Here is a 14,612-nt window from a genome sequence, read left to right on the forward strand (position 1 = left end):
CCACTTCCTTCTCTGGCTTGATTTTCTGCTAGTGAGCATCTGTCAAACTAGGAGCACAGAGAACTCCCAAATGGGCAGAAGGATGGCCTTCTGATTGCCAGGTCCCTTCAAGGATGATTCCACAATGCTATTGTAGTTTCCCCCATTGCTCTTGCTCCATCCCAACTATTGCTGCCTCTTCTTTCTCTGAGAAGGTGCTTCAAAGGACCTGGAACCCTCTTCTGCCCACTCGCCCATCCCCATGAAGCTCATGGGGTCAGAGATGGTTTCTGTCTGATCACAGATGTGACTATTGGCTCAAGGCATTTGCACCCAAGTATGAAAACAGCCAAGGAAGATGCAGAAGTTTTTATTGGTCACCGGTTCCCCAGAGGGCACCCTGCTTCTGCTGCCTCAGTGCCTCAGAACTTGGGTGTCGTTGGTCTCAGATACCACTTTGCCGTCCACGATCCTGCGGGTGGTGGTCTTGTGGATGGTTTGCATGGAGTTGCTGCAGCCCAGGGCGTCGCTGAGACTGCAGGAGGCCAGGCCCCAGTTACACACTGCCCCGCAGAGCAGAGGATGACAAGGAAGGTGGAGGAAAAAAGCCTCTAAATTCCCCTTAGCCACCTCCCCCAAAGAACAAAAATCCAAGGCCATAAGAAGGAACCTCTAACTGGTGCTCCCTTGAAGACAGAGGGGCACGCAGAGAGCATCAGTCGGGTGCTCAGTGGATACCAATTAACAGGCACATGGGGGGCTTAAAAATGCTCAGGTTTTGCGGGGAAGAAATGGTATTTGATCCTGGCTTGTGTGAACAGGAGACCCCCCTCACCTGAAGTCCTCTCCGTCTTCTAGCAGGCGGCGATAGGTGGCAATCTCAGTCTCCAGCTTGACCTTGATGTTCAGCAGGGCCTCGTACTCCTGGGCCTGGCGCTGCCCCTCTGCCCGGGTCTGTGCCAGCTCCGATTCCAGGTGCAGCAGGACCCCGTTGAGCTGCTCCATCTGCAGGGCATAGCGGGCTTCCACCTCCCGCAGGCTGTTCTCCAGGCTGGCTTTCTGTGGGGGCACAGGGAGGGCAATCAAGGTGAGCCTCGAATGAGTGGAGGGAGGGTCTCTGCAACTTTCAGCAGAACAGTCCAGAGTCCCAGGCCTGCTCATCCCTATTTTTTGGAGCACCTACTATGTGCCCAATACCAAGATAGGGGATAGGAACTATGGGAAATGCAAAGAGAAACTGCCTCTTTCTGAGCTAAAGGAACTTATGATGGGAGGGATAGGATTTGGGCTGAAACAGGGTTAGGCTTGAGGGTGACAGAGCTCAGGGGGTCCAGAGGAGTTAGGGCAGGTGATGTGAGGACTCTCACCAGATTCCTCATGGAGTCCAGGTCAATTTCCAAGGACTGGACAGTACGTCTCAGCTCCGTGAGTGTCATCTCAGCAGCTCCTATCTCAGCGGACTGAGAGGTGACCACTGTGGTGCTCTCTTCAATCTGCAGAGGGGTATGGTCTGGTCTGTTAAGCCCCTTCCTCCCTGCCTGCCTCCCTCCCATACCCCTGGGCCTCTGTGTCTAGCCTGCCATCCATCCCTTCCCCTCATGCACCTGCTGAGACCAGTACTTGTCCAGCTCCTCTCGGTTCTTCTGAGCCAACTCGTCATACTGGGCTCGGATGTCTGCCATGATCTTGCTGAGGTCCTGAGACTTGGGGGCATCCACCTCCACGGTCAGCCCAGAGCTGGCAATCTGCGCTTGTAGGCCCTTTACTTCCTAAAGGAGAGAAGGGCAAAAGGGAGAAGGGGCTCAGAGTCAGAGCCTCCAATAGGGCCCTTTGTCTGTGATTGCCTTTTAGGAGATCTATAGGATCAGCTGGAGAACAGCCCAGAGAAAACTCTTGGTTTTGCACTCTGGGCAATGTCCATTCTGGGTTTTCTACTTCCACCCACACCCTGGTCATGACTGTCACTCACTTCACCCTGTCCCTTTTCCACAAACCTGTTCCTTATACCTTCTTCCAGGAAGCTCTGCCAGCTCCACCAAGCATGCTCTCACTCCTCCATCACCCCTTGCCATCAGAGCTAGCTGCTTTTACCTCTGTCTTCACCTCATTCTCTTACCCTTCTCTTATGTCCTCTCAACCTCATCACACTGAATTCAGGTGAGCTGCAGAGCACGTGTGACCCACTGAGTATGGGGACAGTCTGATTAAGAAGTGATTTGAGATGGAAAAATTTATGTTGTATAAGTGTTTCCACAATTAAAAAAGACAGAGAGACACTAAGGAAACAGTAAGAACTAAAAGAAATTCATGATCCAGGTCTGGATCTACTAATGGAGGAAGAAAGGCCCCCAAAGACACTATTGGGATATATGAAAAAATTGGAATATAGACTGTAATTATCAGTGTTAAGTTTCTAGAACTTGATAACTGTACTGAAGGGATTTATATAGTAGATACCCTTTTTCTTAAGAAAAACACATGGAAATATTAAGTGTTCAAGGAGAATGATACATGTAACCTACTTTCAGTGTTTAGAAAATAGATGAATAGATAGATGGATAGATAGAATGATATGGCAAATATGGCAAAATGTTAAAAGTTGATCTGGGGATCTGGGTGGGAGTATGTTGGAGTTATTTGTATGGTTTTTGTATTTTTTGTAACTTTCCTGTGAAGTTTGAAATTATTTCAGAATAAAGTTTATACACAGCAACAAAAAAAAACAGAGTGTCTGCAAGTCTACCCGCAGGTGGCCTGCCCCGTCTGTTCCCCCACCCAGACTGCTCTTGGCCCCCTTGGTTCCTGGCTGGCCAGGGGCTCTGCTTACCTCCTCATGGTTCTTCTTCATGAAGAGCAGCTCCTCTTTGAGAGCCTCGATCTCCGTCTCCAGCTGCAGCCGGGTGACGTTGGTGTCATCAATGACCTTGCGGAGCCCATGGATGTCACTCTCCACAGACTGGCGCATGGCCAGCTCCGTCTCGTACCTGTGGGAGTGGAGGTGATCAGAGAGGGGCACCCACCTCTCATCCAGAACCTTCTCCACCCATGACACCCGCTAAAAGCAGCCCCATACCCATTGCAAACCAGCAACCTGAGTCAGGAGTCAGGTGGTAATCCCTGGAGCACTATGCTTGGCACTTGGGGCAGTGTTCCTAAACTGGCTAAATGAATGAATAAACCTTTGGACCCTAATGCACATTCACCCAGCTCTGCCCACACCTGAACAAGATGCCACTGTGGGCCCCTACCTGACCTAGTTGGGAGAGCAGCCTGTTCTCAGCACCACCCCTAACTCCCCAGTCCCCAGCCTTCCTTACTTGACTCTGAAGTCATCTGCAGCCAGCCGGGCATTGTCAATCTGCAGAACGATGCGGGCGTTGTCCACAGAAACCTCAAAGATCTAGGGGGAGTGTAGAAAGAGATTGTTGCATGAATGGGAAGTCAACGATGGGGTGTACTGAGTGTATAGGCTCTCCTTCCCTCTACACCTGCCACCTTCCACTATGCCGCTCCCCCCACCCCACACCCTGTCGCTGCCCTGATCTCTGCCCCTCCTGTGGGGCCTCAGCTGGCTAGCCTGCCCACAAGGGAGCAACCACTAACTCATCCTCTCCCTGGCCCACTCCTGGCGTTTTTCCTAGTGCACCTGCTCACCCCCCTGCCCTGGGCCCCTCATGGCCTGGATTGGCCCCTCCCACAGGTAGGCCTCTTGTTTACTCCTAGATGACTCAGCCTTAGCCACGTCCGCTTAACCCTCCAACTGTCCCCAGGAGCCAGAGCCAGGGCACCTGGGTTCTCTTTATGGGCTTTATCTCACCTCTCTCTGTACTTGCCGCTTTTTCCCAAAGCTCCCCCACCCACCTCACTTCCCGCCATTTCCTGGGGAAGAGCCCTCCCATGCCCAGCCACCACCCTTGGGGTCCCTGTGGCCGGGGTATGTTGAAATCTAACACATTCCCAGCCTTCTCAGCCAGGAGTTGGGGTCAGGATGGAGAGAGAAAGTGGGGGAAGAGTCAATGTTTCCACCCTAAGTTCCTATCCTTGAGCCCGAGAGGAGAAGTCAAACATGGCTGGGAGTTTGGGGTCCCATCTCTCCATGCCCCCTTACCTGAGCCCTCAGTTCCTCGATGATCTTGAAGTAGTGGCTCCAGTCCCTGACCTGGGGTCCCTTCTTCTCCAGGTGTTCCCGAATTTTGCCCTCCAGTCTCCGATTCTCAGTCTCCAGGCTCCTCACCCTGTCCAGGTAGGAGGCTAGGCGGTCGTTGAGGGCTTGCATGGTCTCCTTCTCGCCCTGGATGCCCCCCATTCCCGCCAGACCCCCGGCCACCCCGCCGGCCAGGCCCCCGGACCCCCAGCCGCCCCGGGAGCTGGAGGAGCGGGACACGGAGATCCGGGAGCCCGAGCCCCCGGCTCCCGCATAGACGCTGGCCGCGCTGCTGGCCGGCCGGACCCGGTGGCTGGGCAACTGGACCGAGCCCAGGGATCGGTAGTTGGTGGAGAAGGTGGTGGAGCGGGTGGTGAAGCTCATGTTGTCTGGGGAGTGAGGCGAGAGGCCAGGACTCGGGATATGGACGCAGACTGGGCAGGGGTCCGCGGCTCACTTTATACTGAGGAGGGAGGGGTGGGGACCTGGCGGGTTCAGGCCCCGCCCCCGCCAACAGGGCAGCCTCGGAAGCCTGGGCTGCAGGTGGAAGGCGGCAGGGACTCCACGCCCTCGTTCCCATTCCCGGGTTTCCTCCCCCTCCAAGCCCCCGCCCAGAGCAACCCTTCCAGGGCCGCCTCCCCACCCCCACCCTGCCCCCCAAGAAAGAGAGTGAGGAACTGGGGCCGGACAAAGGCAGCAGGTATTGCTGGCCCGTGCGGCTGTGGTTTCAGGGCAGGAAATGACGTTATCGTTACCCCCTCCCCCCCAGTTAGAATTGGTGCTGGCAGGTGGGGAATTTGGAGATTCTAGGGGACAGGAGAGGGGTGGGTTGTGAGTCTTTGCAGCTGTCCACAACCTCCATCCGTGTTCCCCAGTGTCATACCTGTGGGAGCGGAGGTGATCAGAGAGCTCGGGAAGTCCTGGGGAAGAAAAGTTGGGGGATGGAGAAGAGTCCTGAGCGTCAAAGCTGCTGGTTTACACACTTGCACCCGCACCGTACTTGGTTCCCAAACACTCCCGCCTGCAGGTGCTCACTCACACCTACTCACACCCTTATCATATAGATATGTGTTCTCAAACGCACACAAATACTGAACTGGTATGTTCAGACTCGTGAATGCAAACTCACTCTCTGACCCACCTCCAGCTTGCTCCCTTCCCCCCTGAGGCTTGATCTCAGTAGAACATTTAGTGATTTGGACAGGATACATGTCCTCACTGCTGCACACACACCTATCAGCCTTGCCTACATCCTTGGATTAAAAAATAACTTCCTGAGCACTTGGAATTCAAGAGGTATTTATTGGGTACCTACCATGCACCAGGCCCTGTTCTGAGCTGGGTAAACAGCAGTGAATAAGAGACAAAAATCCTTGCTGGAGATTACATTGTGGGCCACGTGATATGGGGGCCTAAGAGGGCAGACGGGCATATCTAGAAACATTCTGGCTGATTCTTAGACCTAGTTGCCAGTCCCCCTCTTCCTCCTACCTAGGACTTTTCTCCAGGTCCCGTGCTTTTTCCACCCCTCCTCATAAGGTTCTCTAGATTCCAAACCCATTCCCAGGGGGCTGCCTCCTCCAGGAAGCTCATCTGGGTATACAGGTGAGAAGAATGGATGTAGGGAAGCTCACACTGCTCTCTGACCCTCCAACCCTCACCCCTTCCCAAGGTGAATGACCACCCGCTGCTGAATTAATTGTGGAAACCCAGAGCTTTGGGGCCTTTAACTCTGTCACTGCCACCAGCTCATCTGGTCATCAGGGCCTGCTGTTTCACACTTGACTGTGCTCTTTGCTCTGAAGTGGACCCATCGATTCTTATTGAGCTGCCAGCGGGACTGAGGTGGGGGCAGGCAGGAGGGAAAGCCTGGGAGGGGAAGCGGCCCGGGGAGTAGCCTGACCCGTGGATTAGCCAGGTGGGAGGCGCAGCTCAGATGCAGAGTTTAGCCCTGGATTGTTCCAGGCCTGTCACTTCCAGGTGGGGAAAGCCTCAGTGTATTCAGTGGGAGTTGGACAGGGGCAGGTCGGGGTGGGAGCTGGCCAGGCAGTGGAGGGCCAGGGCCCACTGGAGGCCAGGAGGCAAATGGGAGGCAAAATAGCCTGCAAATGAATGCCCACTCATTTTGCATGGAAGGCTCCTGGGCCAAGTGCCAGCCAGCCCTGCTTTCACCTTCAACCTTCCCCCACTGGGTTCCAGAATGGTCATGTTGTGCAGAATCACCCATTATTGTATATGGATTTAACAGGCGATGCATTGCCTTTTACTGTTTTTGTTAAGCTTGAATTCAGCCAACTTGGGTACTTTGCTAGCTGTGTGACCTTGGGCAAGTCACTTACTTCTGAGCTTCAGTTTTTTTTCACTTGTAAAAAGAGAATAAGACCTGTGCTATCTCCATTGATGGCACTGAACATGGATGAGAATGTTAATTATCACTAATTTATTCATTGAACAAAATACTCAATTATTTCCTCAGTTGGAGCTGAGTAAGGCTCCAACACCATGTCTAGGAGGCAGAGGAGTGTGTGTGTGTGTGTGTGTGTGTGTGTGTGTGTATGTGTGTGAATTTAATTGTAAAGATGGCTCAATGACTTAGATCCCTCTCTTAGTCACTTAACATCCCTGGGAGACTTTGAATTCTCCCGGTGATCTAACTCAAATCCCAGGATTCTCACCCGAGCTCCTTTCCAGATCCTTCTCTGATCCCTGCCCCAACCCCAACTCTCAGGGCCTACTGTAGCTCAGTCTGGGGCAGGATGGCATCCAGCCAGGCCTTATCTCCCGTAGCTGAAGCTGATGGCCGCATTCCTGACCTCTTGCAGCATCGGGGCAAATACCACCCCCTCCACTCCCCAGGCATGCCCTTTTCTACCAGATTCCTCTGTGGTCCAGGGCCTTTTCACTCTGTCTGAGAGTCTCTAGGAGAGCGGGGGGCAGGGTTTGGGGGAGGAGTTTCGGCCCCCAGCATCCTAGCATTGGGGCTCTGGGGTCGGGGTGAGGCAATGTGGAAAGGGGAATGGGGTGACTGTGAGGCCGGTCCTGGTAGAAGGTGGAGCAGGAGGGGCCCTGTTAAGAGGCTCTCAGAGCTCAGGCATGTAGAGTAAAGGGACTCAGTCCTGAAGGAGGGGAAATGGTTCCCTGCCCCCACCTGGCCCTGCATTCCAGTGTCCTGCTGAGGGGGAGTGGAACCGGAGGGGCAGGTTTAACTCCTGAGAAAACTCTGAGATGACTCTGATAAGGACCGGTCGGCTCTCCCCCACCCCACCTTCTCCACCCCTGACATTCTCCCTTGAAGGGCTGGTGCCTGCAGCTCTGGGGAAACGAGATGGAGGGGAGATTAGGGGATTCCGGAGGATAACAAGTTCCAGTAGTCCTTCAGGCTCTGCTTTACCACTTAGGATGGAACACATTTTTACCCAACCCCGAGGAGGGGAGTGCTCAGAAGGCAGTGGAGGCCTGGGGTTGGGGGGAGGTGGTGTCGGTTCCCATCACCTTGTGGAAAGGTTGAGAGTGACTCCAGGAAGGACTTCCCAAAGGTGTGAGGGTGTGCCAGAGAAAGTGGAAGTCTGTAAAGTGGTGGATTGGAGGCAGCAAGGCGGGCGGGAGGATGGGCAAAACACCCACTGCATGGTATTTGCTTAAGCAGCCAAGGAAACTGAAACAAAAGCCAAGAAAAAAAACTTTTAAGGAAGGGTGGGCCATAGGGTCAGATACACAGAGAGATCAAGAGGCAGGTCAAGAACACTTCCAGTAGAGTGATGCAGATTGAAGCTGGATGGGGAAGGATTAAGAAGTGAGTGGTTAGTGACAAAGTAGAGGTAGAGTGTAGATTTCTCTTTCAAGAAGTTTGTCAGTGAAGGAAAGGAGAAAATGGAATGATATCCTGCTGAAGGTAGCAGGGGTGAAGGGAGATTTTCTTAGATGGCACAGTTTAGCAAGGGAGATCAGCAATGAAAAACAAGCCATAACAGTAAAATGTGGTTGGTGCTATGATAAACCGAGTCCAGGGATCAGTGGAAACCCACAGCCTAAAATCTTGGGGGAAGTGATATTGAAGTTGAAACCTCAAAAGTGATCTGCCATATGTCTGCCCTATGTGCTCCTGCCTCTCTCCCGATAGGGAGCGTGGGACAGAGGCAGGAGGAGACCAGGAAAGACATGGCACCGCAGCACCCTAGTGAGATAGATGGTCTACCAACAATGTGTAAATGGATGGGTGGAGATTTTAAGGTCCCTGCTGAAGTTTCACAGCTTGGATTGGTGGTGAGACCAAGCACCCAGGAAACAATCTGTCGTGGGTTCGGGAGAGGAAAATAGTGGGCATCACTGAAGGATGAAAAGGCAGGACTGGTGGAAACCCAGAGGCAAAGGAGGCGAGGCTTAAAACATTGCCCAAATGGCTGACTCGTTGGGTGGTTCGGTGGGGAAGCAAGGGCAACCAGGAGACCTCGGTGGAAAAAGAGTAGTCCAGGGACCATGGCATTGACTTGACAGTTGACAGCAAATGTCTAGAAAGCAAGGGAGCATGAGAGGCCAGATGTCAAAGTTAAGGGTCAGACCAGTAGATGATATCATTGGAGGGTGGCTGAGGTGCTGAAAATCATCAAGTTAAGGATCTCAAAGAAAATAGAAGATGGGGAAAAGAACAGAGATTTTGGAGTCAGGTCTTGGTTTGAATCCTTGTCAATGACCTTGGTCAAGTTAGCGAGCCTCTGGGCTTCAGTTTCCGCATCTGTTGTTGTAGGGATTAAATGTGCATGACAGGGTGTGGAGCATAGCAGATGCTCCTCAAGAGTGTTCTCCCCTTCCACACCCCTTCCCCTTCTGGAAGAATTATTAGCATGGAGGTTCAAGCCACTCAATTTGGTTCAGTTCCCAGTGATCTGAAAAAAACAAAACAAAACAAAAAAACACAATAAAAATCAATAGTAATAATCAAAGAGATTATTATTAGAGAGGGCAGATAATTGGGCAAACACAATAAATGTGATAGGTGCTATGAAAGATTCCAAAGTGCTACCAGAGGAGATAATTCATTTGTTCGTTCACTATTTATAAAGAACCTACTATATGCCAGACATATTCTAGGCTCTAGGGATACAGCAAAGAGAAGTCAGACAAGATTGCTGCTTTTAGGGAGCTCACATTCTAGGTTTTGAAGGATTGGGGTCACAGTGAACCTATTAGTGGAGGGGATGCTCAAGCAGAGTTTCAAAAGATGAATAAGAACTTGTTAGGGGGTCAAGGGAAAGGCTACCCTGTAATAGCAACCAGTAGAGCCTCCTCCTCTGAGTTTTGGATCTGTGTTTTCTGCTGGCCACTGGATATTATCCCCATGTGAAGGTTTCAAAAAAATCTTAACATCGTCTTTTACAAATATGAGCCTCTGATCTTTCTGCATCCGGATTTTCTTTGCTTTTTCAAAGTTTAGATTTATTGAGATACAATTTGTATACCTTTCTATTCACCCTTTTTATTTTGATAGGTTTAAGAAATGTATACAGTTGTGGAACTGCCACATAATCAAGATATAGAACATTTCTATCACCTCAAAAAATTCCATTATGTCCATTTGTGGTCAATTCCCTTCTATCTCCAGCCCTGGCGACCAGTGATTTTTCCTCTGTTCCTATAATTTTGCCTTTTCCAGAATGGAATCTTACAGCACTTAGCCTCTGTTTCTGGTTGCTTTTTCTCAGCATAATGATTTTGCAATTCATCCTGTTGTTGCATGTATTAGTAATTTGTTCCTTCTTATTGCTGTATAATATTCCATTGTATGGATGTACTATAATTTGTTTATCCACTCACCAGTAGATGAATGGTAAGTCGTTTCCAGTTTTTAGAAATTATGAATAAAGCTGTTATAATCATTTGTGTGTGGGTCTTTGTATGGGCATATGTCTTCATTTCTCTTGGATGAAATACTTAGGAATGGGACACTGGGCTGTGTGATAAATGCATGTTAAGCTTTGTAAGAAAGTGTCAAACTGTTTTCCAAAGTAGCTGTACCATTTTGTATTCCCACCTGTAATGTATGAGAGTTCTGGTTGCCATACATCCTCACCAGCACTTTGTATCATCTGTTTTTTATTTTTTTAATTTTTAATTTTAAATTATAGCCTTTATAATGGGTGGGTAGAAGTATCTTCTGGTTTTAGTTTGTATTTTCCTAATGATTAATGACACTGAACACCTTTTCATGTGCTGTTTGTCATCTGTATCTCTTATTTGCTGAAGTGTCTGTTCAAATCTTTTGCCCATTTAAAAAAATTGAGCTGTTTATTTTTTATGGCTGAATTTTAAGAGTCCTTTATATATCTGGATTCCTTAGGCTGATAGTTCACTGTATGATTACTGTAGCTTTATAGCAAGTCTTGAAATCAGGTAACATGTATTCTCCAACTTTATTCTTCTTTTTCAAAATTATTTTGTCTATTCTTAGCTATTTAAGCCCTTTGCTTTTTTGTATACAATTTTGGAATCAGTTTGTCGATTTCTACATAAAAGCCTACTGGGATTTTGATTGGGATTGCAGTAAATCTATACATCAATTCAGAGAGAGTTAATATTTTAACAATATTGAGTCTTCCAATTGATGAACTTGCTATATCTCTCCATTCATATAGGTTTTCTTTAATTTCTCTTAAAAATATTTTGTAGTTTTCAGAATACAAATCTTGCACATATTTTGTTAGATTAATATTAAGGCACTTTATGGTTTAAATTTGATTGTAAATGATAATGTTTTTTTCAATTTAAATTTCCAATTGTTCATCGCTAGTATATAAAAATATAATTGATTTTTGTATATTCACCATTTATTCTGCAACATTGCTAAATTCTTTTTAGTTCTAGAGGCTTTTTTTGGGGGTAGATTCTTTGGGATTTTCTATGTAGACAATCATTTCATCTGTGAATAAAGACAGTTTTATTTCTTCCTTTCCAATCTGCATGCCTTTTGTTTCTTTTTCTTGACTTATTGCATTAGCTGTCACCTCCAGTACAATGTTGAAGAGAAGTGGCAAGAGCAAACATCTTTGCTTTGCTTTTGATCTTTAGGGGAAAGCATTCATTTTTCCACTATTAAGAATGATATAAGCAGTAGGTTTTGTGAAGATGTTCTTCATTTCTTTATTAGGTTGAGGAAGTCTCCTTCTATCCAAGTTGCTGAGACTTTTTAATCATGAATAGTTGTTGAATTCTGTCAAATGATTTTTCAGTATCTATGGAGATGGTCATAAGATATTTCTTGTTTAGTCTGTTGATGAAATAAATTACATTGACTGATTTTCAAATGTTGAACCAATTTTGCATTCTTGGAGGAACCCATTTGATTATGATGTCTTATCTTATTTCAGTTGATAATATTTTGTTAAGAAGTTTTGTGTCAATGTTCATGACAGATATTGGTCCATGATTTTCTTTTCTTGTAATGTTTTTGTTTGGTATTGATATCAGAGTAATGCTGGCCTTATAAAATGGGTTAGGAAGTGTTTCTGCCTCTTCTATTTTCTGGAATAAGTTGTGTAGATTTGGTATTATTTCTTCCTTAAACGTTTGATAGAATTCGCCAGTGACGCTATCTTGGTTTGGAATTTTCTTTGTGGAAAGGTTTTTTACTAAGAATTCAATTTCTTTAACAGACATAGAACTATCCAAGTTAATTATTTTTGTATGACCTTTGTTAGTTTGTGTCTTTTAAGGAATTTTTGCATGTCATCTAAGTTGTCGAATTTATAGGCAAAAATTTGTTCATAATATTACTTTATTATCCTTTTAAGTCATAGAGTCTGTAATGTAATCCCTCTTTCATTGCTGATATTGGTAGGTTGTGTCCTCTCTCTGTCTCTCTCTGTCTGTCTTTAACCCTGATCTACTTGGCTCGAGATTTATCAGCATTTTTTATTTTTTCAAAGAATCTGCTTTCGGTTTCATTGGTTTCCTCTTGTTTTTCTGTTTTTTTAGGTCATTGATTTCAACCCTTATGTTTTCACTGCTTGCTTTTGTAAAAAAAATTATTCTGGTAATATATGTACAACATAAGATTTCTCAATTTAATCACTTTCAAATATACAATTCAGTGGTACTAATTATATTCACAATGTTGTGTTATTATTACCACCATCCATTACCAAAACTTTTTCATCACCCCAAACAGAAACTCTGTACCCATCAATCATTAACTCCCCATTCCCCATATCCCTGCCCCTGATACCCTGTAATCTACTTTCTGTCTCTGTGAATTGACATATTCTAGGTATTTCATATAAGTGAAGTCATACAACATTTATCTGCTTGTATCTGGCTTATTTCACTCAACATGATGTCTTCAAAGTTCATCCTGGTTGTTGTGTGTACCAGAACTTCATTCCTTTCTACAGCTGAATAATATACCATTGTATGCCTAAACCACATTTTGTTTATCCATTCATCTGTTGATGGACACTTGGCTTTCACCTTTTGGCTATTGTAAATAATGCTGCTATGAACATCAGTGCACAAATATGTGTTTGAGTTTCTGCTTTCAATTTTTTTATTAATTACTGAGAAAGGGTATTGAAGGATCCAAACATAAATTTTGGATTTGTTTATTTCTCCTTTCAATTCTATCCATTTCTGTTTTATGTTTTTAAAGCTATGTTGTTGGGTGCATACACATTTAAGATTGTAAATTGACCCCTCGATTGTTATGCAATGTCCCTCTTAATCCCAGGTAATAGTCCCTGTTTTGAAGTCCATTTTGTCTGATATTCATCTGGCTTTCTTTCTTTCTTTTTTTTTTTTTTTAATTTTGAAATAAATTTAAATTACAGGAACAGTTGCAAAAACAATACAAACCCCATATACAGCATACCCTGAACCCCCTCCCCTGATACCCTGATCCATCAACTTTAACATCCTGTCACACTGCCATTTCTTTCTTTCCCTCCCTCCCTCCCTCCCTCCCTATCATCCATCATCTATTGCTCTGTCTTCTGAACATATGAGAGCAAGCTGCACATATCCTTGAACATACACTATAATTCACATATACACTTCCCATGAACAAAAACATTCTTTTATGCAATCCTGTTAAGCGCAGCTAAGGAGTTCAAGAAATTCAACATTGATACAAAGCTTACATTTTATATTTCCTTTTTTTTTTTTCCTTGTGTCCCGACTGTGTCCCTTTGAGCTTCCTCTCCTCCATCCTCAGATCCCATCTAGGATCATCCTTGGCATTCAATTGTCATCTATTTAGACTGTCTTTTTTTTTTTTTTTCAATTGTGGAAACATATATACAGCCTAAATCTTCCCATTCCACCCCCTCCCTAGCCTTCCATTAGTGGGATTAATCACATTTAGAATGTTGTAATGCTATCACCTTCCCACCATCCATTACTAGAAATTTTAATTTTCTTTTTTTCAGGGAAAGGCATCTCTATCCAAAAGTGTCTAGGCAAAAATAGAGATCACACTTGACAACTCCCACCCTTATCACTATATCCACCCATCATCAATCTTATCTCTTTTACCTCCTAAAGGACTCTTGAATCTTTCTATTCTTCTCCTTCTCCACAGTCATCACCCAAGTCCAAGTTACTATCCTATCATCTCCTGCTTGGAGATAAGTGATCTCCTTAAATTCACTCTGACCTAATCAGTTCTACACACTGCAAACAGGAAGGATTAAAAGAAAATTAGGTCACCCCCAAATCTATATGAGTCCTAATTAGGTTCTATTATTCTTAGGGTAAAGATCCAAAACTTGAAGGTAGCTGACAAGGTCGTGCATGGTCTGGCCCTACCTCGCTCTCCAGAATTCTCCTGTACCCTTTGCCCTCTGGATCCAGTCACCCTGGCCTTCTTTCTGTTTCTGGAACATGTGGTGTTCCTGCTCGCCCAGGTTCTTCACACATGCAACTCCCTGTATTTGGATCATCCTCTTCTCATGCAGCCTTTTCTAATAATTAACTCATCCTTCAGATCCCAGTTCAAATATTAGTTCTTCAGGGAATTTCCCCCAACTCCCTCAAATTTAGGCCAGGTTCCTTTGTAATATACTCTCATAGGATTGTGTTTCTCTCATCAAAATAATTTATAACATTCTGTATTTTTATTTTCTTGGTGTGATTTTCAATTGCTGTCTTCCTCTCCAACTGGGTTCTAGTATCACCCCCAGGACTCCAGGTGGCCCATCTCAGTTTTGAGCTGGTGATGCTGTCCACTGATAGGGATTATAAGGAGTGAGGCCTGGAGGGTCAGATGACAACTTCAGTTTGGAACCTACTGAGTTTGAGGCTTGGCTGGGACATGCACGCAGTGACTGGGAATGGGTCTGCAGCTCTGGTGAGAGTCTGGAGATGTTGATCTGGGAGCCAAATGGGATGGACCAGAAGAAAAGAGGGGAAGGCAGATTTGAGCAGGATCCATTATATTCGGCTATTAGTTGGTCATTGGTGATTTTAGTCATTTTTTTGGAGGGTAGTGGGGGCAGGGTAGAGG

The 14,612-nt window shown here is 46.3% G+C and overlaps 1 protein-coding gene across 2 annotated transcripts; it reads right to left on the reverse strand.

Annotated features, from left to right (window-relative positions):
* Positions 1-333: 333 nt before the first annotated feature.
* KRT18 (keratin 18) lies at positions 334-4,575 on the reverse strand. 2 transcript variants are annotated; one of them, XM_037846269.1, is made up of 7 exons: positions 4,088-4,571; positions 3,297-3,379; positions 2,807-2,963; positions 1,584-1,748; positions 1,347-1,472; positions 815-1,038; positions 334-514 (listed from the first exon to the last, which is right to left on the reverse strand). In XM_037846269.1, the coding sequence occupies exons 1-7, from the start codon at positions 4,505-4,507 to the stop codon at positions 394-396; spliced, it is 1,296 nt and encodes a 431-aa protein (XP_037702197.1). In that variant the 5' UTR covers positions 4,508-4,571; the 3' UTR covers positions 334-393. The 2 variants fall into 2 exon arrangements, with proteins under 2 accessions (XP_037702197.1, XP_037702198.1); XM_037846270.1 differs by having other exon boundaries at positions 401-542; positions 4,088-4,575.
* Between the last annotated feature and the right edge of the window lie 10,037 nt (positions 4,576-14,612).

This window comes from Choloepus didactylus, chromosome 8 (assembly GCF_015220235.1).
Source record: "Choloepus didactylus isolate mChoDid1 chromosome 8, mChoDid1.pri, whole genome shotgun sequence".
Taxonomy (NCBI): domain Eukaryota; kingdom Metazoa; phylum Chordata; class Mammalia; order Pilosa; family Megalonychidae; genus Choloepus; species Choloepus didactylus.